The sequence below is a fragment of the Ptiloglossa arizonensis genome, chromosome 6 (assembly GCF_051014685.1).
Source record: "Ptiloglossa arizonensis isolate GNS036 chromosome 6, iyPtiAriz1_principal, whole genome shotgun sequence".
NCBI lineage: Eukaryota > Metazoa > Arthropoda > Insecta > Hymenoptera > Colletidae > Ptiloglossa > Ptiloglossa arizonensis.
In genome coordinates, this window is record NC_135053.1 from 18,747,626 (window position 1) to 18,772,516 (window position 24,891).

General features: G+C 42.4%; 1 protein-coding gene across 3 annotated transcripts in view; it reads right to left on the reverse strand.

Moving 5' to 3' along the window:
* Positions 1-24,891, reverse strand: part of Myb (proto-oncogene like protein Myb) — a 45,386-nt gene that overhangs the window by 5,239 nt on the left and 15,256 nt on the right. For 2 of the 3 annotated variants that reach the window (XM_076315411.1, XM_076315412.1), the window contains exons 2-7: positions 8,956-9,121; positions 5,147-5,311; positions 2,092-2,413; positions 1,453-1,780; positions 949-1,373; positions 20-336 (exon numbers count right to left, since the gene is read on the reverse strand). In XM_076315411.1, the coding sequence (XP_076171526.1) occupies positions 20-336; positions 949-1,373; positions 1,453-1,780; positions 2,092-2,413; positions 5,147-5,311; positions 8,956-9,121 (1,723 nt within the window). Of the gene's footprint in view, positions 1-19; positions 337-948; positions 1,374-1,452; positions 1,781-2,091; positions 3,050-3,156; positions 3,436-5,146; positions 5,312-8,955; positions 9,122-24,891 lie in introns of those variants that run through there. The other variant, XM_076315414.1, reaches the window with a different exon arrangement.

The window sequence follows — 24,891 nt, forward strand, 5'->3', positions numbered from 1 at the left end:
AATGTGATTTCCAACTTACGGGTGTTTCTACAACGAAACTCATTTCTGAATTATCCTGAGAAGTGTTCGCCCAAGCTTGACAGAGTGCTTTGCGTGCTCTCTTTCCACCAGGAGCGCTGTTCTCCTTACCCCGTCGTCTTATCGTACTATAACCGGAATCTTGGAGGATATTACTGGTCCCTGCTAAACTTTCACGATCGGTTTCTTGTTTGATGATTTCGGTTAGAGCATCGAGACGACTTGGGGTAGCAGGTAACTGAGTAGTCGCGCCGCTACGCCGCTCCAGCTCCGCCAGAGCGTTTTTGAACGGCGTTGGCGTCCTCGGCGTGTTGCCATCTGGAAATACAAATACGTATTCTTAATCTTCAATTCATACACGTTAATCTTTATGGGTAGACCACACTTTCGCTAATAGTAATCCTAGTACAGCATGTGTAATTTAATTTTCTTAAAACGCATAATTGAGAGTTGTAACAATGGTATATCCATACCGAAATAAATATTATAACAGACAAATGTACACTTTGAATGTATTATGTTTGATTGTACAATGTATTTTGTTAAATATATCCTATCATCAAATGATGCATACCTTTCTTATATATAAAACCTTTCTATTGAATATATTGACATACTATTTCTATTTTTCTGTAGAGTGCAAATGGATCCGTACAAAGGGAAGACCTGAGATCCTTGGAAATTAGTTTGCAACGTTTAAAGGTTAATAAGACTCAAGCTCAACCTTTCGCAATGGTCAACTGTCCAAGAATCCCGGTGTACGAAGCAGATAATAAAGCGATGTTTAAGCTATCGAGCTGCCTCTCCTTTCGTTTTCTTCCAAAATCATTGTTTCCCCAAAGGATTAACAATCTACCATTCAGTGATATCTTTTATCATGATAAAGCCATAGACGTTGAAATGTCCAATAACGTTTCAAAGGAAGTTTACCATTCTGATTTCGTCGAAAACCAGTGGGCTGTGGCGTGGTGAGCGGACCAGGACTGCTCCCCTTGGGGGTGCTCGCCCGTGGCCAGGAAGATGTCTCAGGGCTTAGACTGTTCAAGAATTGCGACGGACTGAACGGCAGTTGCTTGATAGGTGTGGATGGGGTGGTGTCGCCAGCCTGTTGATGCTGTTGTTCTGGCTGCTGTTGGCTAATTATCAAATAATCCGACTGATTCCCACTGTCGGGGGTGTCCGTTCTCTGCTGAAGGGTCTGAGTATTTCTACGTCGACGAAGAATCGGCGGTGGGCTGCTTCTCTCCTTTTCCGTCATATTGCTCGATATCTCTTCCAAGTCTGGCATTGGCATTAGTCTTATTTCCGAGCTTCTCGAACTGGTCGGTTCACCTTGTATTTGCAAATCAAAATACCTGCAAGAAGGGGATAAAATGAACGATTTTCTAGCGCGGAAAATCCCAGACTTTTCTACTACTGTGAACAGCTACGAACTTGGTAAACGGTGAGATTGGTTCAGTCTTGACTCTAGACGACGAGCTCCCCTGTTTTACGGGGGACTCCAGCCGGGAATTGCTACTGTGCGTGCGCTCGTTGAGGTTGAGGAGACCTTGATAAGCATGACTGTTTTGTTGATTGTCCCAGGCCCTGGTCCAGTCCAGCTGGTCGATGTCCAGAGTGTGCGCCTGTACGGTCGTCATAGTCGTTGCGTTTTCATTGCTCGTCGATGATGGTTTCACGCGACCGTGACTAGAGATGTCCTCCTCCACGCAAACATCTTTCGATGCGACCGACGATTCCGTGGCTTTTCTCCTGCCTCTACCTGCGAAAGATCGCTATCGTTAGAACGTTCTTTAATTCATTTTACCTTTTCCGTGTCGAGTGATCCACCGTTTTCTCCCCTAGCTCGAACTACATCCTCCTATTTGCACGTTTCCCTTGTTCTTGACAAGGGATTGTTTTATTTTTCTTTTGTTTTTTTTTTGCACCATACTTTTTCTCAAAGTTATTAAGCAAAAAGCAAAACTTTATCATCGGTCGACGGTAATTACGTTCGCTACTCAAAAGTAATAGTGCCCCCTCCGGAGGATTCGAATGCCGTTCGGTATTTAAGAATTCCGAAACAATAAAAACCTCTACTTCCGGTGGTGGACCTCCCTTCCTCCGCTTCGTACTTCCTTCTCATGGTGCTGTTCCAGTGATTCTTAATCGCGTTGTCCGTCCTTCCTGGCAGCAATTTAGCGATTTTTGCCCACTGATTGCCCACCCTGCGGTGAGCCTCGACGATAATCCTGTCCTCCACCTCTGTCCACGCGGTTTTCTTGATCCCCGGGTTCAAGTGGTTGTGCCATCGTTCCCGACACTGCTTACCGATGCGACCCTTCAGATGCCGTGCAATTAACGTCCACTTCTTTGGGCCGTATCGTTCCACTAATTCTACCACTTTTTCGTCCTCCTGTAAACATCGCCAATCATCAGTAGTGGGATGGGTGGCGGGGAGAGGGGAGGGGGAGGGGAATTCTCCATTTACGGGTTCGAAGCTTTCACGGCCAGTGTTCTCTACGAACAGTTGGAACATTACGATACTTTATGTCGTTACTTATAGTATTCGACGAAAATGTACCTATACGAATAAATAGGTGTTGCTTAAATACGACCGTAATAAATTAAACAATAGAAAGTACAATTTCCCGTTCCGCGTATGAACACAAAAAGAGGTTATCTTTCGTTAAAATTGTACTTATCGAAGAGCCATTGGAATCGATGTTACAATAAAAAGCGTTTGTTCGTAAATCCAGGCCCTTGACATTTTCCTTATCTTTGGGAGGGTATTTGTTTCTAAAAGGTTCGGAAAATCATCGACACTTTCCACGCAAGGATCGAATTCTGCTGGCCACGACTATCACGTGACACCCAGGGTGCACATTCCACCATGGCTCGCAAAATGTCCGCAAATCGGAACCCTCGATTATTAATATGCGAAACACGGGTGGAGAATCTTTCGTTGGAAGTGCTTGAACTCGAACGAGCCCCTCGGAGGGGACGATGAATGGGATACACGGTGGTGGGGATGATTCTCGATCGCGAATACCTGCAACAAATTTGATCAATACCCCGAGACATAACTGTACACGGTCTGATCTCCACCGTGCAGAGTCGTTTCTACCGCTGCGTTTCCCCGAGAATGCGTATATATACCTACGAAAATTCACAACTGGCGGGAACTCGATCCCATTGTACCTCTCGTTCATTGTTCTCGCCCGCTCGACCAGCTCCGGGCGAAAAATTCTCTACCCACGGGATCTCGCGTGTACGACGCGATCTTGGGTCCCGATTTTCGAGCATCGAAGGCACCGTGTGCCCTGTAGGACCGTTACGAACTTCGGTATTAACCATGAGTGGGAAATCGACTCGACCCGAAACTGGACATTCCACGGGGAACCCGAATGAGACGTTCGCGACTCGTAACGCGGCGCAGAAAAACATTCGAGAAACAGCGGGACGGGAGGGAGCCACCGGAAGGCTCGTCGACTTCTCTCCATACCCTTTTCCCCCACTATGCGGTTGAATCACGCGAGTAATTTCTCCCGGTCCACGGAGTCACGGTGCGCGGCGGAGAGAACGCGAGGCGGTAGGTCGAGAGGAAGAAAAGGAACCGGAGAGAGAGATGACAGGACACGCGGAGATGATCGTCGCGCAGCAAGAGAGCGAGAGAGGGGGGAGGGAGGGAGAAACGGAAGGACCGAGAGGGAGCGAGACAGAGGCCGAAAGAGAAAGAGAACCGGCAACGAGGACACGATGGGTTTGCGCGCTCCCATACCACGGAATCAGGTGCACACCGACGCGGGGATCTCCATGAGCGGCGTGTACGCGCGTCGGTACACGGGGAGCGGCTTCACTTGCCCTTGGCTGTTGCCAAGTGCATTGCCACGACGACGACGACGCAGCATCTCCGCGGCTCCCCAGCCTCTTTTTCTTTATTGCATACCCCACCGTTGGCGACCGTGGAGCGTTCGTTCGTTCGTACGTTCGTTCGTTCGTTCGTTCGTTTCTTCGTTCGTTCGTTCGTTTTGCGTCCTGGCCTACGTGTAGGCGTACGTGCGCGGCTCTCGGGCCGTTACGAGCACGGGAGAGGAGAGACTTCCAAGTTTCTCGCCCGGTGGGACGGGTCGTCCTGTTTGGCCCTGCGCACTCGAACGTTCCAGGATTCCTCTTTCTCGTGGGAGAGAGCGTGACGGAGGGAGAGAGATCTCGCCTCGGTTGCACGCCGGGAAGAAACTTTTCGGGAAAGGGGGTGTAACGGTTCTTCTCGAACTTTCTGTCACCGGAGGAACGGTGGTCTCGATCGGTACAACGCGATCGATTCTCCGCGAAAGCATGCCTTCGAAACGATCGAGGTACGTCCCCCACTACAGGGTGAGAAAAAAATACTTACTGCACATCGAGAAACGAGGGACGGGACATTTCAAGAGTTCGATAATAAACGATAGTTACGTGTTGGTATAGACGACGGAGGATAATGTGATTCGATGCGAAAGTATTACTGTTAACGTGTAAACGTTTATTCAATGTTACCCGATGCAGAAAATCAAGAAAATTGTTTCTTTTTTTTATATTTCCCTAGAGTCCTATAAGCATAGCGGTTGACTCAACTAAAATTCGAAAAGTTGACGATATATTATCCCAGGACATTGAACCGAGCTCGTGCCACCCAACACCGTGTAACGTTTCTCAGCACAGAGTGCACGATATATTGAAAGTTACTCGGCAAATCGACTTGAAATTCGAATTGTAGAAAAAACATTTATTCAAAGAGCGAACCATAAATTAGCCCAGAATGTTGAATATTTCCTTAGTCGTGTCACAATCGATGTTGAACATTATTTTAGAATTAAAAGATACGTATATATTTTTCAAAAATTGACCATCCTTTGGAAAAATTAAGTAACGATCGATAAATCTTAACAATTTAATAGGTATTGTTGTATCTTACCGAAGATCGATTTTGAAAATTAATTTTGGAATCGATCGTGGAAACCGGTCGAAATGAAGTGTTCCCAGTTCCCTTTCTAATTTTCTCAAAGCTTTAACACGCTTCTGTCGAGGGAGATTTCGAGCTCGTAGGGTTAGTGAAACAAAAGGCCGGAAAGCATCGACGCGAGCAGGATGAGAAACGAAATTCAGGTACCTCTTTCGTCCAGGGTCCCTTGACCAACTCCGGATTCACGACCTTTGCCCATCTTTGCTGGCACTGGACGTCGCTCCGGTCTGGGAAGTGACCAGCCACGGCGTCCCATCGGAGTCCTGTACCGCGTTGTTCCGCACTGCTCACTAACTGCTTCAATAAAGCATCCTGAAACAGTCACCAGAAAAGACAAACGTTACTCGCGGCGAAATACGCATAGGACTTATTCCCTCGATGTTTAAGGGAGTTTCCTTCCTCGTACCCTAGACCCGTAAAACCAGCAATATTTGAAATATTTTTATATTATATATATATATATTTCTTAACAATCCATATATTGGGTTTTCAAATGGAGAATATATAATTTAATAGAATGTTTATACACCCTAAAAAGATCGTGTTTCATTTTCACCAAAAAAACAAAAAATATATATATATATATATAATCGTAGTGTAATATACGTAGTATACACGTAGTAATACACGTAGTGTATAATCGCTGATTAATTAATTTTTGGGACATCGTGTTCATCGATTCGAGAAACGTTAAAACTTGACGAAAATTTGAAATTTTGCTCGCCATTATATAAAAACAAAAAAATTGTACAAAAATTGCCAACTAATTTTTTTCTTACCACTCGCGCAGACCCCTTATCGCGTTACGAACGAACTTTGATAAATTCTGACCTCGTTTGCAAGCAGGTGCATTAATTGGGAATCAAGACCATCGACCAGACCGGGGAAACTTTTACGACTCGCTGCGCACAATTTCGGTTGTCAATTTGGACCGCATTTCTTGCATATCGCGAATGCACCTCGTATCCGAGAAATTATTAAAAAATGCATAACACGCGATGGTCGATGTTTTCTCAGGATGAGTATCGATGCTATCGTGAACTCTGTTAATTTCTTTCATTTATGTACGGTCGTTTGATACGGAAGTAATGAAGTCGTTAAACTTGGATACCTATAGGTGGAGCACATTCTTTTTAGTGCACCTACTGCAGATCATTAAATCAGGTGAAATTTTCATGGTGAAACACGTGGAATTGGCAATTACGGGGTTAAGAGTCATAAGGTGTCCGAAGAGGATGTATTTTTTCATCGTATATACGTACGTGCATACCGGGTGTCCCGATTCAAATATTTTCTCTACTTTTAACGTTTGGAAGAAAAATTAAATCTTTTCTACGATGTCGTAGGGGGGTCTCGTCAGGGGTACTAAAAATATTTAGTACCGATATTATATATATATTATATATTATATTAAATATTTATCGCCAGGGGCGATAAAAATATTTTCATTCATAGATGGCAACGTTGAGGGCAAACGAAGGTCATCCGGGTTTCTTTTTTTCTTACGCAGTATGGTATAATTTTTTAAACAAGATCTGATAGCGGCTGTAACACGAGTTCGGTGACAGTTTAAGGTTATTAAAGGACCACGAAGGTCGTACGTAAATGAAATCATCGTATCTGTGTGCACCTATGTATACATGCTGGAAAAGTATGCTCGTTGAATTTTCGTAATTTATTCAATCCGAGTGCACCGAATAAAGACTCGTGCGTTAATTAAGGATAATTAAAACGAAGTTAATGACGATCGCTGGGAAAAATTCTCATCAAGATAGAAATATCGATTAACGGATAAAAGGTGAACGATCTTCGATGGGTTGTTTGTCCGATAAAAATCAAATTGTATTTCACATTGCAAATAAATAACGATAGAAAATTTTCATTCGTCGTCGTTCGAATTTTAGCAAAATTTAGTAAATTTAGAATAAAGTTTCCGAATGAACAGAAAAAAGTTTCTACTACCTTTTCGTTATATTTTTAAACAATACATATAAAAACATACAATAACATATAAAAACAAAAAAAATTCTAACTTCTTTCAAGGTTGGCGTTACCTGATGCCTGAAAGGACGAAATTTTAGATTTCACTCGCTCTAATCTTAACGTCACGATTCAACAATCGTCTGTACTTAATTAAATCTACCGAACGATATTCAACAATAGTTTACCCGCGATAAATTTATGAATTTTTTACGGACCTACGGGACACATGGGTCACAAATTGGACATATTTATGGTGAGCAGATTTCATTACGCAATTGCGTCAGAATAGAAAGGGAAAAGGTCACGTAACAAATGCACAGGATCGATAGGTCTCTGTGATGTTTTCCCACGGGAAACCATACGGTACGGCGTCGTCTACTCTGGGCTGGCACATGACTATGGGGTGGTCGAGGGCATCTGCCTGCGGACGTAACTCGTTGTAGAAGGTACGAAGGGTGGTCCTTTTTTTTCGAGACCTATGCTCATTGTATCCCTCCCCTTGCGTTACATCTGATCAAAGTCACGGTACGATGACGCGATTGCATGTGCACTATGAAATTTCGAATCCCAAAAGAAAAAGGAAAGAACACTGGCCGAGCGGCGTCCTTTCATCTTTGATCAACAATTTTACTCGAATTTGTCATTAACCGCCAATCTTTCGTTATTTCACTTTGTGTTACGTGTTTGCTTGATAAAGTACTCCGTTAACAAAAATAATAGTAACGATGATATTTTTCAAAATATATAAGGAATGAATCTGATTCGTTTGTAAAATAATTAGCTAAAAATTATGTTTGTAAAACAATTAACCAAAAATTATGTTTGTAAAACAATTATCAAAAAATTATGTTTGTGAAACAATTATGTTTGTAAAACAATTATCCAAAGATTATGTTTGTGAAACAATTATGTTTGTAAAACAATTATCCAAAGATTATGTTTGTGAAACAATTATGTTTGTAAAACAATTATCCAAAGATTATGTTTGCGAAACAATTATCCAAAAATTAGATTTGTGAAACAATTATCAAAAAATTATGTTTGTAAAACAATTACCCAAAAATTATGTTTGTGAAACAATTATCCAAAGATTATGTTTGTGAAACAATTATCAAAAAATTAGATTTGTGAAACAATTACCCAAAATTTATGTTTGTAAAACAATCTAAAAATTATGTTTATAAAACAATTATCCAAATGTTTCAGGACTACAAATAGAAATTGAATTACTCGACGAATTATCAAAGACTTCGAGTAAGGTTTATTTTTTACGATGTACGCAAGAAACGGTATATAACACGTGTCATTTTACAGATCCGTGAGAAGGGGGGGTATAGAGGTAGACGTTATATTGCGACAACGGTCGACCTCCAAGACGAAACGTTCAAGACCTTCGATATTCACGACGCTTTCCAATTATCCTCGTTTCGCATTATATACGAAACTTACGTCACGTGTCTCGAACCCATCGCTACTTACGAACTGTAGCATTCGAATGTAGAAAACGATTCATTTTCTTCGCGTGTCTGTCAAAAATGTTTCTTACCTATAGTTTCGAGACACCCTGTATGTATAAAATGTCGAATAACAGCGTTCGTGTGTTAAAAATTTTTTTCATATGTGTGTTAAAAATTTTGTTCGTACGTGTGTTAAAAATTTTTTCGTACCAATAGATTAAAGACACCCTGTATGTATAAAATGTTGAATAACAGCATTGATGCATTACAAATTTTTTTCGTACTTGTGATAACAATTCTTTTCGTACGTGTGTTAAAAATTTTGTCGTACCGATAGTTTCGAGACACTTTGTATATATAAAATGTCGAATAACAGCATCGAATACGCGGCTCGATTCGGATGTACCGAGTATTCGGTCATCCCTACTCCCGAGCTGATTTCTTCCTCGAGACTAATTCGATCGTGTCCATCGAATGAACGAATTCTAGATCGTCATAAATCTTCTGTTGTATTACCTCCTCTTTGGTCCACCTTCCTTTGTTTATGTGCTTCCCCTGGCCGTGTATGCTCGCATTTGTCGAGGCCGGATTCTGTGACTGATTAGTGGCTCCGCGACAGACGCTGCCACTGTACTCGGTGTCAGAGTCTCCGCCGCTACTAGAATCGTACCCAGACCGCGATCTAAAAACAAAACAAAGAGAACATTGTCTTGCGCTAGCTCAATGGAAACCGAAAAATCGGCAATTCTTATTCGCGAGTCGTCGTCTCGAAATTTCACTCGCTCGCTTTCGAACGTTTTAGAAAAATAAATAAATTTTCAAAAATGGTTCTCAAATTTTGCAACATTATTTTGCGAACAAGATCAATTTCATCGGTAATAATTAAATAGTATCTTCGATAGAAAAATTATGAAGATTACAAAATTGTATTCCAGTTGAGAAATAAAATAAATAAAGTACGCCGGTGATTGTTCTCGGATGAATTAAAGAGTACATTTTTTCCAAGGGGAGAATTATATACGAGATTTTGACTCGGCAGAGCACCGAGTACACTTTGCGTATAACAATTCGAATCGAGAACCACGAGCCCCGAAATTCGCGAGAAGATTGAATGCGTAACGGATATAGCTATTTTTTTTTTTCTGGTACAAAAGCGAAGACGGGAAATCACGGATGGCTGACCATCCATCCTGCGCGTTTCTTCCTCTTCTTTGTCGAGGAACTATCGCTCTCGCCACCCCTTTGTTCTTCACCCTTGCCCGAAACCACCATCCAAGAGGCAATCTTGACCACAGTCTGGCGAGTGTCAGTTTCTGCGGTTACAAGTGGTTCGCTCCTTCTTCGTTTTCAAGGATTTCCTGTCCACTTCCTCCGCAAATGATCGTTATTCATTCTCACCCCTAACCGCTTTCTTTGCTCCTTTCTCTGAGATTAGAAAAAAAAAAGAATTGTCTCGACGCTCCTGTCACGTTTTCAACGTTCTCAATGTCGATCGACGAATTCTTAATAATTCGTCTCGTATCGTTTTCACCTTCACACTTCTATCCATCGATTCACCGCGTTATCGAGATCGTCCGTGCTAAAAAAAACTTTCCATTTATATAATATTTCTTTGTAGCCACGATTGTATTTTTCTATATTATCGAGAGATCAAGACGATAATATTATCGTAGATGAACTTTCACGTTCGTGATAAATTATGCTCGACTAATTAACCGGGTAAATTCATCAAGTGCAATTAGTAAACGGTCGGCTGCACGACATTCTAACGTATTATATTTACATTCCAGCTACTGTGAAGCTAAGTTCGCAGGATGACGTAACTTGCCGCGATAGCCGACTAACGCCACACAAAGCACTCGTGTATATACATATTCGCCACACCATACGTAAATCGAACGCAACGGTCCTGCGCTTATGTTTACTGTTTCAGCCAACCTATGACCGTGTTTCCGTTGCAGAAGGTTATATCGTAAAGTGAGCCGTCGCCGGGCGGCAGGCTCGTTTAACCCTTTTGTTCCAACAATTTGCCGTAAAGACGCTTAGTATTGATGGTACAGCTATCAAACAACGTGGATAATTTTTTTTCAAAATAACGAACATGAACCGATCACCGTTACGGTAAGTAGACATTTGAGGTTGTATATTTTCTGGCAGAAATTTATTTTTCAGCTTTAACATGTACGAAGTGAATAACTATAGTCTTGGAAGAAGAAGTAATATAGTTAACAAGGAAAGATTAATTTCGTAGAATCATTCTATGGGTGTATTGAATTTCAATAACTTATTAATAGATTTTGATTAGATTTTGTAAATACTAATGTACGACTATAGTTGTTTCCATAACCAATCATTAGATAATGCGCACTAATAGTTGATTTCTCCTGTACGCATAATATGCGAATAACTAATGTGTAATAATTTAACTAATGTGTCATAACACTCGATTATAGTTTTCTAATAATAAAGATACCGGAGAAAAATAATTACCACGACGATTAACGATAAGAAAATCAAACGTTGAATAATAATGGTCGAGACGCATCGAATAGTAGGATTTTGATACCGGAAATAACTGGTTACCCTCCAATTCGTAATTAACCATTCCGAATGAAGTCATCGCGCAAACGTTGCTGGATCTATCGTCAATTATCTCGGCCAGCTCTAGGTCAACGGAGAAATAATGACGATGAAGATATCTTTTCACGTCAAGGCAAAAAAATAATGTAGACGATAAGGTTCACCGGCCATCTGCGTTTCGCATATGTTTATACAAATATATGTCGCGTATAAATACATGTACTCGCGGTATCCTATAGGCGCTATCGTTTCATAACCTCCCATTGTACTTCGTTACGAGACACACCATAGGGCCCACCTTCCTCTCGGTACACGCAGCTGTTTTGGGGGGTGAAAGAGAGAAAGGGGGGCGAACGTGAGGGTGAAAAATGCTTCTGCGAGCACGAAAGGTATTACAAATTGGCTCGTGCTTCTGCTTTTTTACGTCGCTATATATATTTTACTCTCAGGAATATTTCGATCGCTTATTCGTGGTGATCCTTTTATTTTTATATTTATATTTGTGGTTTCTAAAAACCACCCTCATTCCATACAATGAACACATACACAGATATTTTTACAAACTGAGTTAGGTACAAATTTTCATCCAAATTTTCAAATTTAAAAATTTTTGAATTTTCAAATTTTCTAATTTAAAAAATTTTAAATTATATAAATATTCAAAATTTCAAATATTTACATTTTTAAATTATTAAATTTCCAAATTTTTGAATTTTCAAATTTAAAAATTTTCAAATATTTAAATTTTTGAATTTTCCAATTTTTAAATTTTCAAATTTTGCACTTTTTGTGTTTACATTCAAAAAATTAATTTGTGATGGTATTAATCGAATTCTGGTCGAAGTTATTGTCGATCAATTTCTGTCCATATCATTACCTCTGCCACACCCTGCGTATCCCTTCGTCGTTTCTTCGTATCGGTACGCATATACATATATTGTCAATGTACATATTTACGTAGATACTTCTTTATATTGATACCGTATGACGATATCTTTACTCTCATTTCTCTAGGTTTATACTATTGTATACAAACATTCATGACCTAGAAGTACAAGATCGTTTAAATGTTCAAAGATCTTTTTTTAATACATTTATAATATTTTTTGCACCCTCGAAAAAATTACAATATACAATCGACTCTTGACCTTAATGTAAATATACGTTACGGTAGCAACGGGTGAAATCAAATATTTCGTATAAAAATTTATATTTATTGCAAAAATTCCCTAGATCTATTTTCAATGAATATATTAATAATCCCAAAAAAATTGAATTCATGATTCCTTGTTGGTGAGTAGTTACACAACAAATAAATTAACGAAAAAAACTTGGAATTTTTATTGCAGCGTTTTTTTTTTTTTATTTAGTCTACGGATTCGGTATAGTAAAATGTTATTTACTTCTAGAGAGTCGCGCGCACGTGGCAACCGTGGTATAGAAATCGGCGCATTTCCCTCTCCGCAGCTGTTTTCCAACAGAGAGGAACCTACGTGAAACATAAACCGATGCACCCTGTAATTGAGCTTCTAATTGGCGAAGTCTAGCAATGCAATCTTCCGCGCGAGCGCATTAGCTTTCTGCAGGTGCACGTATGTTTACGTTCCCGACGGTGGACAAGTCGGGAATACGTTATGAAGCGCACGATTGCAAGGGAATGCTAGGAACCGAAAGGGGAGTGCCGTTCAGGTGGAATGTCTCTTGTACACAGAGCGCGTTGCAAGAAAAGGAAAAGAGTGGCCATCGACAAAATTCGTGAAACTATGCGAAGGAATACTTTTTAGCATTCTCTAACTAACCATGTACACTGCGCGACACATTGAGGAGCTGTATTGTATATCGAACGATTTTTCGAAAGAAAAACTTTGCCCGCGAAAATTCGAATTACGTTTCATATTTACGAGCAAAAAAGAAAAAAAAAGGTTTCTTTTCTTGATAAAGAAAATTTCTTATTCTTGGTAAAGAAAAAGAAAATTCTATTTTTTCTATCGGTATGTACATTTTTTAATTGTCTAGAATATATTTATTAAGCTACTGTTAATAATTAAGTTAGAAAAAAAAATCAGAGCAACGATAAATAAAGATTTGTATATTGGAACACTGGCGAGATTCGACAATCGACCGTAATGAGTGGAAAAATTCATCGGGGCTGAGCAATACATTTAAATATCAAGGATACACCATCGTTCTCCACGGCACGTCGAGGCGTTGAATTGCGGTATATCTATGTCCAAACTGTGGCTCCCGCAAAAAGACCTCGCTAGATATTCTAACCGGAGGTAGATACCGGTCGTATTAAAATAGCAAGTTGTCGGAGCTCGCAAACGACGCAGCGTTCTTGAGCGAACATAATTCTTTGGTATCGTCACCTGTTTGCGTTAACTTGTCATTAAAAACACATGAAATGTTTTAAAGCGCTCGACAACGCAACGAGACTTCTATGAAAAATATTCCAACGATCGTGGTGTATCTCGCGATAACGATTAAATGGGGACAAAAACAAACGAGCGATTCTTCATCTTTTTTTTTTTTTTATTTACACAAATAAACAAAAAATTCTCTCGCGACAAATTCCAACAGCGAGCGGATGGGAAGTATGAATCGCATTCTTGCGTCTCTTCCTTTTCACTTTCTGATTTGTATGACCAATCGAAAGTCCAAAGCGAAGGCAGAACGTGTACGGAATCGTTCAACCTCTGTCTGGTATTCGAAGCTTCATTCAAATTTGAAAGTGAGAATGGAGGTGGCACGAACCACGTGCAGAATGAGCCCCCACGTCACGTGTGAACTCACATATCATAAACCGACAGAATGCGTAAATTAATCCGAACCATTAGCGAGTAATACTCTTGCGTTTATATATGTATAATAAAATGAAATAAACAAGTGTAGAAAATTAAATTCTGAATAATACTCGAGACAATTTTTCCCAAACATTAACAGTAACGAAATTAAATTTCTCAGTTAATTTCTTATAGACATAAAGAATGAATTTTTCTCTCTGATGCACAACGCGTTTAAATTATTATTCGATCGATTTTAAAAAATGTTTTACAATTTTACGAATCTCGATCAAAAATTCAGAAACGCACGCGACTGTTATTCTGCTGCGCACCGATTTTTCCTCTTCGATGTTCGATCACGGTAAACTCGTCCCGTGTCACTCCTGTTTACATGTTACATGCAGGGAAAAGAAGGCAGAAATCGACCTGGGAATCGTAAATATGCGTTTAAGCGCGGATCGGTAACCGTTTTTTTCTCGCGTTATGTAAAGGCTTCGCCTTCGTGGAAGTCTAACGGTCGCGAGCATCCTTGAGTTTAAATCCCGAGGCACGTGGCGGAGCGCAGGACTTCCTCGGCATTCTCACGATCCGCGAAAATATGCGCGCGCACACACTGTGTACCCGGAGATAGCGGAGCGTGTAAAAGATAGAAAGGATCAACTGTGTGTACACGACGATTGTTAACCCTGAGCGGTGGGGTGGTCTCGTTCGCGGCGCGTTGCTCCGCGCTATTCCGAATAAATTATTATAATACCGGCTGTCCGATCCAATGAATATTTATACGGACGGGGCATCTAACGTTTTATTGATGACGATTGCGAAAATCGATACGAGACGAGAGATCACTCATCCCGCGATACGTTGAAATTGATTTCGATTGCGAAATACGAAGAGAATGCGATAAGTAACACGAAAATGAGCGATGCCGTTTTATGACGCTAATAGCTATATTATTTGCGATTTCGTAGTCGATTGTTATCGATTAATTACACCGTTTCTCTTTTTTTATTCCCGTCGTAAAATTATTATTCATTTGAAACACGGTTAAACTTTTGGTTCTTTTCGTAAAATTAGCGGGTGAATTAGATAGAGGGACAGAAGTGGATAGAAAAGGAAACGGAAGCCGGTGGAAAACTGAAGGCGAAGATGCACGAACGATAAAATGGAGGAAGGCACGTGGACAAACGCAGAACTGATAAAATCGTCACGATTGTTCCGTACCCAACACGTGACAGTCGCGGTGGCAACAAGGGACAAGCGAAACGGGTCGCCTGCGACACTCGTTAAACAATTTAGGACGACGGCTACATACGCCCAGTAAATGGGAAGTCACCGAAGAAAGAGCGAGAGAATACGAACGTGGTAAAAACTGGAAGGAAATTAAGAAGGGACACGCGAGAGGGCAGGACGAGATCGGAACTGCGCGAGGAAGTGAGACGGGTGACAGCCAAACAGGAAAGGGCAGGGTAGTATGTAATACGCGATCGGATCTTGTTGGATTTTATATCTTCCTATCCTCTTACTTCGGTGCTTCAGACTTCCTGCCGGTCTGTCGGGTAATTGAAATTTCCTGACTTAACCGCCAAGACGCCCCGTGAGTGTCGAAATTATAGTGGACAGAAAAATGAGAGTTTTAAGATGATGAAAATTCGACCTAACCTTTATTTGGCTACGAAGACACGCAATCACGTAAAGTTTATTAAATACGGCAAATCAATGTAATTAGTAGTACCGTTTAATAATTGTTATTTAGAATTATAAATCAAAGAAATGACGACTCGTTGGATGTTTTAACGAACAATGAGTAACAATACGTTTCGGAAATCTGAACGAGTTTAGAGCCAAGAGTCAAGCTTCCTACACCTCCCCCTGTTTCCTTCGAAATTAACGTCGACGTCGTATCGGTTGCTAAGCTCCCTTCCCTCTTCAAATCTGCATGCGAAACTGCTGTCAGAGGTCGAGGACGTCCGGTCGAAATTTCCAATCGGTTGCTTGAACCTCGACGGCAAGAACGAGCTGCCTGTCGCCAAGCAAAATTAATGAACAGGCACTCGCACTTAGCTTTTCCTTGAAAGGTGGCGACACAAGCAGGTGCTGCGTAACAGCTGCCCCCTTTGTCTAGGTCTGTGAACGTTGCATGACTTTGATATCGTACAACTCTGATGACAATTGTTAAATTGATTGGTGACTTTGCTAACAAGATTAAAAGGCACTATACCGACATTCGTTAGCACGATCGATGTTTCTAACGCCACTTGGCGTAGAAGTCTCCTTCTTTTAAGACATTAATTCCACTATTCGTAATCCATTACAATTCTACTTGATCTACAGGGTGTCTGGAAGGTGTCTCTGTAATATGTTCGTTCAATACTTTCGCGCGCATTTTTTGTTTTAAAGTGAACACGAAACAAATCATCAATTGAAAAATTAGTAAAAGAATAATTTTATATAAACAAAAAATAATCATATTAATATCGATACTTTCATTATTTTATAATTTTGTTTTCAAATTGTTTTACGCTTTATAATTACGACAACTACAATCGTAATTTAAGTTTGACCGTAACCTTTTCGATTTTGTTAATGCATTTTATTCTACCACATTACGCGAATCCTCGAACGTTTTACAATCTTCGTGGATTTTGCATCTTAAACTTTTAGTCGAAGAGGAAAAAATGAAAAAAACAGAAACGAATATTTTAAGATTTTAGTACTTTACGACATATTTCAGTGAGACTTAAATCGTATCCAGAGGTTCGGATCGTGTTCCTCGTTAAGCGTCATTTATGGCATATACCGACTTATGGTAAACGCCGCGCCGGCTCGATTCCAGTCTGTTCGAGACACGCTTGTTCCGCGATTGATACCTTGGGCATTCCGTGTTACCAAGACGGCCATGAAAATCTCCCCATTTTTGGATAATAAATATCGTCCCCTACCCGTGAAGGGAAGAGGGTTAACGAACCTATTCATCGAATGATTTTCGTCGATACGCGATTACACGTTCATTCCCCCCGAGTTTACGAGTTTCACGACGAAAAATCGAGCGTCTCGTGAGAAAGGGAAAGAAACGAAGCACCCATCGCGGGCATGCGTGCCGCACGTATGGACATCTGCCGAAGTTCCGAACTTTCCCCTCTTTTCGGCCACTTCCTTAGTTCTTGTCTGCCGCGCTCCGCTCTCCCCCCTCCCTCCCCCCTGCAACAAGCGGCCCTACGGCTAGCAGTCCTCCTTTTTCTTTCCTTCTTTCCTTCCTTCCTTCCTTCCTTCCTTCCGTCCGCCTGTTGCTCGTCACGCAACAATAAGGTCATTGCGCGCCGCGCGTACCAGCCGATGTGCCCTTCTCGAGTAATGTCCATCGGTCCCCAGATCCATGGTCATGGTTTGTTGGGAAAACCAGACGGCACTTACGGTCGCTTCGTGTATCCTCGGAAGATCGTATCGCGCTGTCTCCGTTGCCGCAGGGAAACGTATCGGCGCTCGATGAAATAAAGAAACCCAGGCTTCGCGTGAAACGTTCTTAGCTCGAAACGAGACATCCTACGCTTTCGAACGAAGAAGACCCGGTCCAGCGATAACGGAGGACCGTAGTGACCGGATAGAGGTCATCGTTCGGATTATTATTCCCTCGTAGGGCTCTACGACGAGTTTCCAATTTTCTCGGGTCGGAACGAAAATTATCGTAAAGAAATTTCTTCCGTTTTGAAAATTAATGAGAAATTAATTTTGTAACGGGATTGCCGGTTTCTTTTTTCGCAATGTTCGCGTCTATCCCCCGCTTTTTCGAGCTTAGTTTTACACGTTATTACGTAGATTGGAATTACGCGTCTTCGGTGGTACGGGATCGTCACGACGGAAGCTATCCGTCAATCGGACAGATTCGAAAACTGTTATCTCGGAAGCGAGTCAATGTTCCCTTCGGGTAACGGGTCAAGACCGTGGGTCGATGCAACTGTTATCGTCGAGCCCCTTCGGTCGCGTGCTACGTCGGCACAATTGATTCTGTCGTCGATTTTCCAAAGTTAGGGACCAGGTGCGGAGATCCATTCGTCCCTGGCCGCCTGCGTCAGCTGCTACCCCCACGACCCACCCCCTCGCCACACACGCCACGGACCACGGAGAGAGAGCCAGCATGATGCACTCGCGTTCCTCAATTTGTGCCTTTAAAACCTCGGGACTGCCGATGAAAGGGAACGCCCTGATAAAATATGCGGAATTTGAGCGTAGACCGGTGCCGGCCGCGCGACGTACGGGCCTCTATGAACGCGTTGCTCTATCACCGATGGGACAGATGACCGTGACGAATTACCTGAACGGAATACGTTAACTATAACTTCTTAGTGTTCGGATCTGCTACGACTTTCTTCAGCCCCGAGCACGTGTTTGCTTAGCAACCAGTTTTGTGCTCGAGTGTTTCACGCGCACGACAACACGGTAACAGTGTATAAAATATTATATCACGTCTATGGGTAACAGACGTAGTAGTACGTTTTCTTAGAAAATGCGATTAGTAGTAGTTCGGAAACGTAGTGCTATATCGTCGAAAGTCACTGCTGGTATCCGTAGAACGTAGTACTACGTGCTGTCAAAATTATCGCCAATGCCCAGGGAACGTAGTACTACATGCTATCGGTTATCTATCGGCAGCGTGTAGAACGTAGTGCTACGTGCCGACCAAAATTACCATCTGTGACCAGAGAACGTAGTACTACGTGCCGTCGGGATTTTATCCGATCTTGGAAACCGTAGTACTACGTGCCGAGTAAAATTACCACCTGTGACCAATGAACGTAGTAATACGTGCCATCGGGATTTCATCCGATCTTGGAAACCGTAGCACTACGTGCCGAGTAAAATTACCACCTGTGATCAGTGAACGTAGTACTACGTGCCGTCGGGATTTCATCCGATCTTGGAAACCGTAGTACTACGTGCCGAGTAAAGTTACCATCTGTGACCAGAGAACGTAGTACTACGCGCTGTTGAAAATGACTACCGATGTTAGTAGAACGTAGTACTACGTGCTGTTGAAAATGACTACCGGTGTTAGCAGAACGTAGTACTACGTGCTGTTGAAAATGACTACCGGTGTTAGTAGAACGTAGTACTACGTGCTGTTGAAAATGACTACCGGTGTTAGTAGAACGTAGTACTACGTGCTGTTGAAAATTACTACCGGTGTTAGTAGAACGTAGTACTACGTGTTGTTGAAAATTACTACCGTTACCGACAGAAGCTAGTCCCCACAAATTACTCCAAGTACCGGTAGTAAACCACAATACGCTAGAACTTACGCTTAATACCGCTAAATTGTAGTACCATGCCGCTCGCGGACAGCCTTCGGTCGACAAAAAGTGGAATACCGCGAGTCCGTAGATAATCGTCCGATGACATCACGAGTTACGTCGTTGGGACAAGTGCAAGGTAATCATACCGTGAAAAGATCTGCTCAATGTACCGTGGTCACTTTTACCAGGCGTCTAGCCATCTCGCGGTTCCAGTGATTCATGAATGACATTAAGAAATCCACCACGAGCACGACAAGGTGATAAGATGAAAAAAGGCTGAATGGACGCGAATGTAGAAATATGGGCGAAGATGAGTCAAGATCAAGGTCGACGTGTTTCGAAACCCTCGTAAAGTTCGGTGAAACTCTCGTGAAACACGCGCGAAAAAAGGAAAGCAGTGAAACGAATAAATCTAAGCCGACAACAATCGATCAAAATGAAACACGCACATGCGTACCGGCGCCAAGGTCGAGTCGCGAAAAAAACATTTGCGCGTACGATGACGGTTAGAATTAGAAAGTGCCGCGCGTGAAATCGGACGAGCACACCTATACCTGTACCACTGGCGGCGATTGGTCGGCGGGCCTGCCGTCGCCTCTACTACTTGGGCAACGCGTTTCGAAAGTACAGACGAATTATAATTTCGCCTAGGTTTCGGCGACAATCCCGTATTACCAGAAGCGTAGGGAAAAGAACCGTGTTTCATCGTTCGTTGCCAATGTTCTACCAATTGCATCACTAATGTGGATTTCTAATTGCATCATAAAAAATTCCACGATATAAAGTGATACTCGAATCCGTACCGGTCTACGGTATGCAATCACGACGTATCGCGTTCTCGTTGATCGTGTGAAATTTAGTGCATAATAACCGACGAATAAAGTCTATTAACGATCGGTATATTTGATTAAAAAACAGAGAAATTAAACCAGCGTCCTAACGCACAGCTTGTGAATCTACCGCACGATTATTGCGAAGAAATAAATATTTATGTATCGAATATAAATTTTAAATGCGTGATATTTTTAAATAATTGAGTTACAGTCATTCGGCCCGACTCTTTGCGTTGCGTTAGTAGTTACATTTATTATATATAAATGTATAGATAAAATTTATAAATAATAATTAATTTCTGTTCCTTCCATTGATCTCTGTTGACGATCGGGTCACACAGATGTATCGAAATAGGTCGGGTCGCGACGCGTCCCGTGAAAGGGAACGGGATATCCCGAAGATGAATTTGTACGCAGGCTCGGACACGTTAGGCGTGCGCATAGGGTGCGCTTCGATAGGAGTGGATAGGTACATCCCCACCCATGCGCGCGCATATACGTGCATATACGCATATACAGCGAACGCGACCGGCGAACGACATCAGGGTAGAAGTCCTTACGAGAGACATCTGGCTACCACCTGCCTCGATGCCCTCGCACTGCCAAACTTCCCCCCAAGAGAACTCTCCCCGAGCATGCGCACCCGCTCCTATGACGCATGCATGTGGATGCACGTGTATTCGAGGATGCACGTGTTCCGGCGCGTTGTGCTTGTGCCTCTCTTCCTGACCAAATCGCCAATTGTCACGGATTTTTACCGCTCCTCAACTTCCGGGTGATTTTTTACGCGAAACTTGAATCTCTCGCATCCTCGAAGTAGGGGGATGCATTTACTTCGATCAAGAAGAACGAAAACTAACTTTCCACCCTATCTGAAGCGTTACACTGTATTCGGTAATGATTTTTCGAAAAATCACCCCTACTTCCAACCCTTACAGTTGAGCAAAGAAAATTAGAAAATGTAAATTCAGGACGTATCAAAATATTTTCGCATACGTACACAGAGTATGAAAACTCAACTGTAAGGGTTGATGATATGCGTAACTTGGGAAAAAAATTACAAGAAATTCTTGGCGAAGAAATATTACAATTTGTCTATCCTGGACATAGTAATTATTGAGTTGTTCGGAAAGTCATTTCATTTTTTTTTTTTTTTGTGAAAATGAAACACGATTTTTGTAGAGTGTATAAACATTTTATTAAATTATATATTCTCATTTGGATATATAATTCATTTTGAAAAACGAAATGACTTTTCGAACAACCCAATATTTACAGTCGGGGTGGAAAACTTTGAAATTTGAAGTTATCCTTTTTGGAAAAATATATTTACGCTTTGTTACTAATTTTAATTATTTTCTTTGCAGGAGCTCCGCAAGTATTTTACACGCGTTGTTAAATTTTGCAAAAGTTCCAAATTTGACAATCAAAGCGACTCAACTCGGTCGCTAACAGCAACGTTGTCTCCCTAATGTCCTCTCCCAAATTCGTCTGACTGACTGAGCACGTACCCCGATGGGCACATATGTCCCTTGAAAGCGCGCACCTCGGTAAAAGCAGTGCCGGGGAAATTCTCGTGCCCCTCCGGGTGTCGCGGCAAAAAAAGAAAAAAGAAAAAATAAGGGGGGGGGGGCAAGTCCCCCGGTAGCGAGCTTCATCCCCCTCACCTCTTGAGGTGCACGTCGCACCACCACGCCTTGTCCCGCGGTAAGCAGCGTCGACCAATTGTAAATCGAGCGAGGAGCCACCCGGTGCTCGTTCCCATGACAAGTGCGATGGGTATTTTCTCCTCGTGAATCTTTAATTCCACCGTGGGAATCGAGGCTGCATTGGAACAGACCGGTCGATTTCGTAGCTAGGTGATCCGCGCGCACCTTGCTAATACCGGCTGATTAGAGGGTCCCGCGAAACCTATTCCGACTCCAACTACCCCAACCAAGGTTCCTACGCCACTGTTCCGCGGCTGAAACCCAATGTTAGAAACCGGGGAGGGAAACCATCGCTCGTTTCGTCCAGTTCCCAGCGTGACTCAGTAGCCACTCTATTGTTGCTAATTAGGAACAATAAGGTTAATTTATACTTATTTGAAAGCTTGAAATATTACGGAAGAAGAGGGTCGTTTGAGAAACATGTAAGTTTTCCCTTAGAGCAATGAAAACGGATACGAGTAGTTGAAAAATGATCAAAGTACCGTCACCGAGCATTAAAATATTGTAGGAGTCCAAATTTTTAATCTTTTAGAATTTGTATACTATACTTGAACTTAGACGAGTCTCGAGTTTAATGAACGAATAAATTCAACGAGCAAATAATTTGGTATTCTACGCTGATGATAATGGGTTCGTACAGTTGAGTAATTATTAATTTGGAATTTCGATTCGGTATATTGAAACGTGGATGTATTTTATTTGATTCTCAACGTTTTCGTAATTTTCGATTCCCGATGTCGTTGCAATTACTAAAAGTAAAAAATTATCTTTCGTGTCGACGATAAATCTGAAGAAGCAATAAATTCGAGTTAACAGGGGAGAAACGATTGATCTACGCCTATGCCGCCGCAGAAAATAACAGACCCATTGATTCGCGTCTTCGATTCAATCAGAATCTCCGAGTATCGTGCCAGCACGTGCTCAAACGACGCATGAACAAAGCGCCGACGAGAAAGAAACTCGTGACGGCCGATTGCTCGAACATCGTTCGTATAATGCAGACAGATAGGGCGGTGAGCAAAAGAAAAACGAATTAAAAAAAAAATAAAAAAAAAAAAATTAAAAATAAAAGAAAGACCGTGTCATTATATTATATGATCGAAGGGAACATTGGATCTCAACTGCAAGAGATCATTAGAATTCATCGTGTCGCTGGTGAACGAAAAGCAGCGTCAGTCTATCATTTAGCCGTCCCCCGGTCCGGAACAATTCGAAAACATATGCTCCGGTGCTTTTGGAAGAACTCAATAGAATATAGGAAGGCGTCGCAGACGAAAGGAGAAGGCGCATGCAAAGGTTTCGGCTATATAGGCAAAGTCGTTCCAGACTGCGGTCTTTCTTGACTGGAGCAGATGCTGGAAATCAGGCTCGCCCTTGTGCACCCCGACGATCGGCGTCGTCGACCCTCAACGAGTGTACCGAACCCGACAACGAAAATAATGATACGATATGCGGAGAGAGGAAAACGGGCTGGCTAAGCAGCCCGAGAAAAAGGTCGTTCTATCATCGGGGGGACTTCCTCAAGGGGCCCGATCGCGAATCTCGTCAGTGGAACTGGAATCCCTACCAAATTTGTTACTCAACGTCTTGGGGTCGTTTCTCTCTCCATCTGGTGGTCGTTGCCTCGCATCATTGTCCGTCAAAGGCTTTAAAAAGAAACGCAGCTGCTTAAACGGTTATTTAATTGTCAACCGGGAGGATACTCCTCTGTTTGCGAATTTAAAAACCCTCTGACCGTGGATCTTGGACGCGATTGTCTACCGCGTAACGAAAGAATCGCTCCGCGATGCATTGTTCCCGAGCTGGTTGTATCGCCTCTAAAATTAGAGACGTTCCGCGAGACCGCGGGAGCCCTCTAAAGCTTACTATAGACCGTATTGTATATACATATCTGCTTGCACCGGGGCACGCGGTTGCACGCCGGGAGACTTCTTTTTTTAGGAAGGTCGGACCACACGCGACGAGAGCGCCGTCTCCCGTGAACTATCGTCCATCACGAGAGAGACCACGAATTGCATTATTTGGAAAGTCAGGATACATTTTGATCCCTCGAGTATCATCGGAGAATTTTACCACGAACGAATGACGCAACCCGTCAACGTATACGTAACGCGTTATGCAAGTTTCATTCTTGGATGTCTAATGGTATTCTCGAATCTTCCGCAAAATCTCCCTACGGACAATGGATTTCCCCTTGGCAACCAATAAATCCGAAGCGTCGCTAAGAAACCCAATCACGCGTTTCCTGTCCTATTCTGTCTGTGCCAAGTAGCATCCTGCGTTCGAAAGGACATTAAAAAACGTTTCGCAGATGAAACAACGGATTTCCTCGAAGCTTTCGGAATACTAGACGGGACGAGAGCGCACCCGTCTGGCTTTCGCCTAAAACACGTGCGGGCGATCTTGACTCGCAACACGTGGATTCGTCTCAAAACTTCGGCAGTCTCGAAGTGACCCGACGTTCTCTCCTCGAGGCTAGTATCCACTCCCCCACCACTCGACTCGAGCGACTAGCGCGCGCAGCGGAATGCTCGCGAAGTAACCACGTGTTTCAGTGTTCCGAGACGAACGCGGCGATTCATGGTTTCCGCGTTTCACGCTTTCGGGCGAACCTCGTCTTCCCAGGATCTCGCCTAGGTGCGAACTGTTAAAAATTCAAGGGGCCTTTGTTACCTGTCCACAACCTTGATTTTTTCCTTTTTTTTTGTGTAGGTTCTTTCGTATGTTCAACAGGCTTGGAATCTTGATTTACCAGGTTTACTTTTTCGATTTTATTTTTTTCCCAGAAATTCTGTTTCAAGTATAAAATGCTACGGATTAGATTAAGCGAATCTAATGTAACTGATCGGTCAACGTATTTAAACACCGCGATTTTTTATTTACGAAAGAATCAATATTGTACGTTTATTTAACATCAAAACAATCACCATTGAATATGCAGAGTTTGTTTCTAAGGTAGTCGGTATTACCGATTAAGCTAATTCGGAAAATGGTTAACATACCGGCGACCAGTTAAAGGACACAAACGCGAACTCGTCCGGACGCCAAACGAAATAAACGACAAGAGAATTCTCAACGGGTTCGATCCGAAACCGGGTTTAAATCTCCTTAGTCGAGAACGAGTCGTCCCGGCTATAGACCTGCGAGAGGAGGCCGGAATATACGGGCCCAGTCTTTCCCTCTGGCTTCGGGCGATAAACGAGCCTAAAGCGGGATATCTGCTAGGCAACAACACGAGGGATAGTCGGAGGTTCCTTCG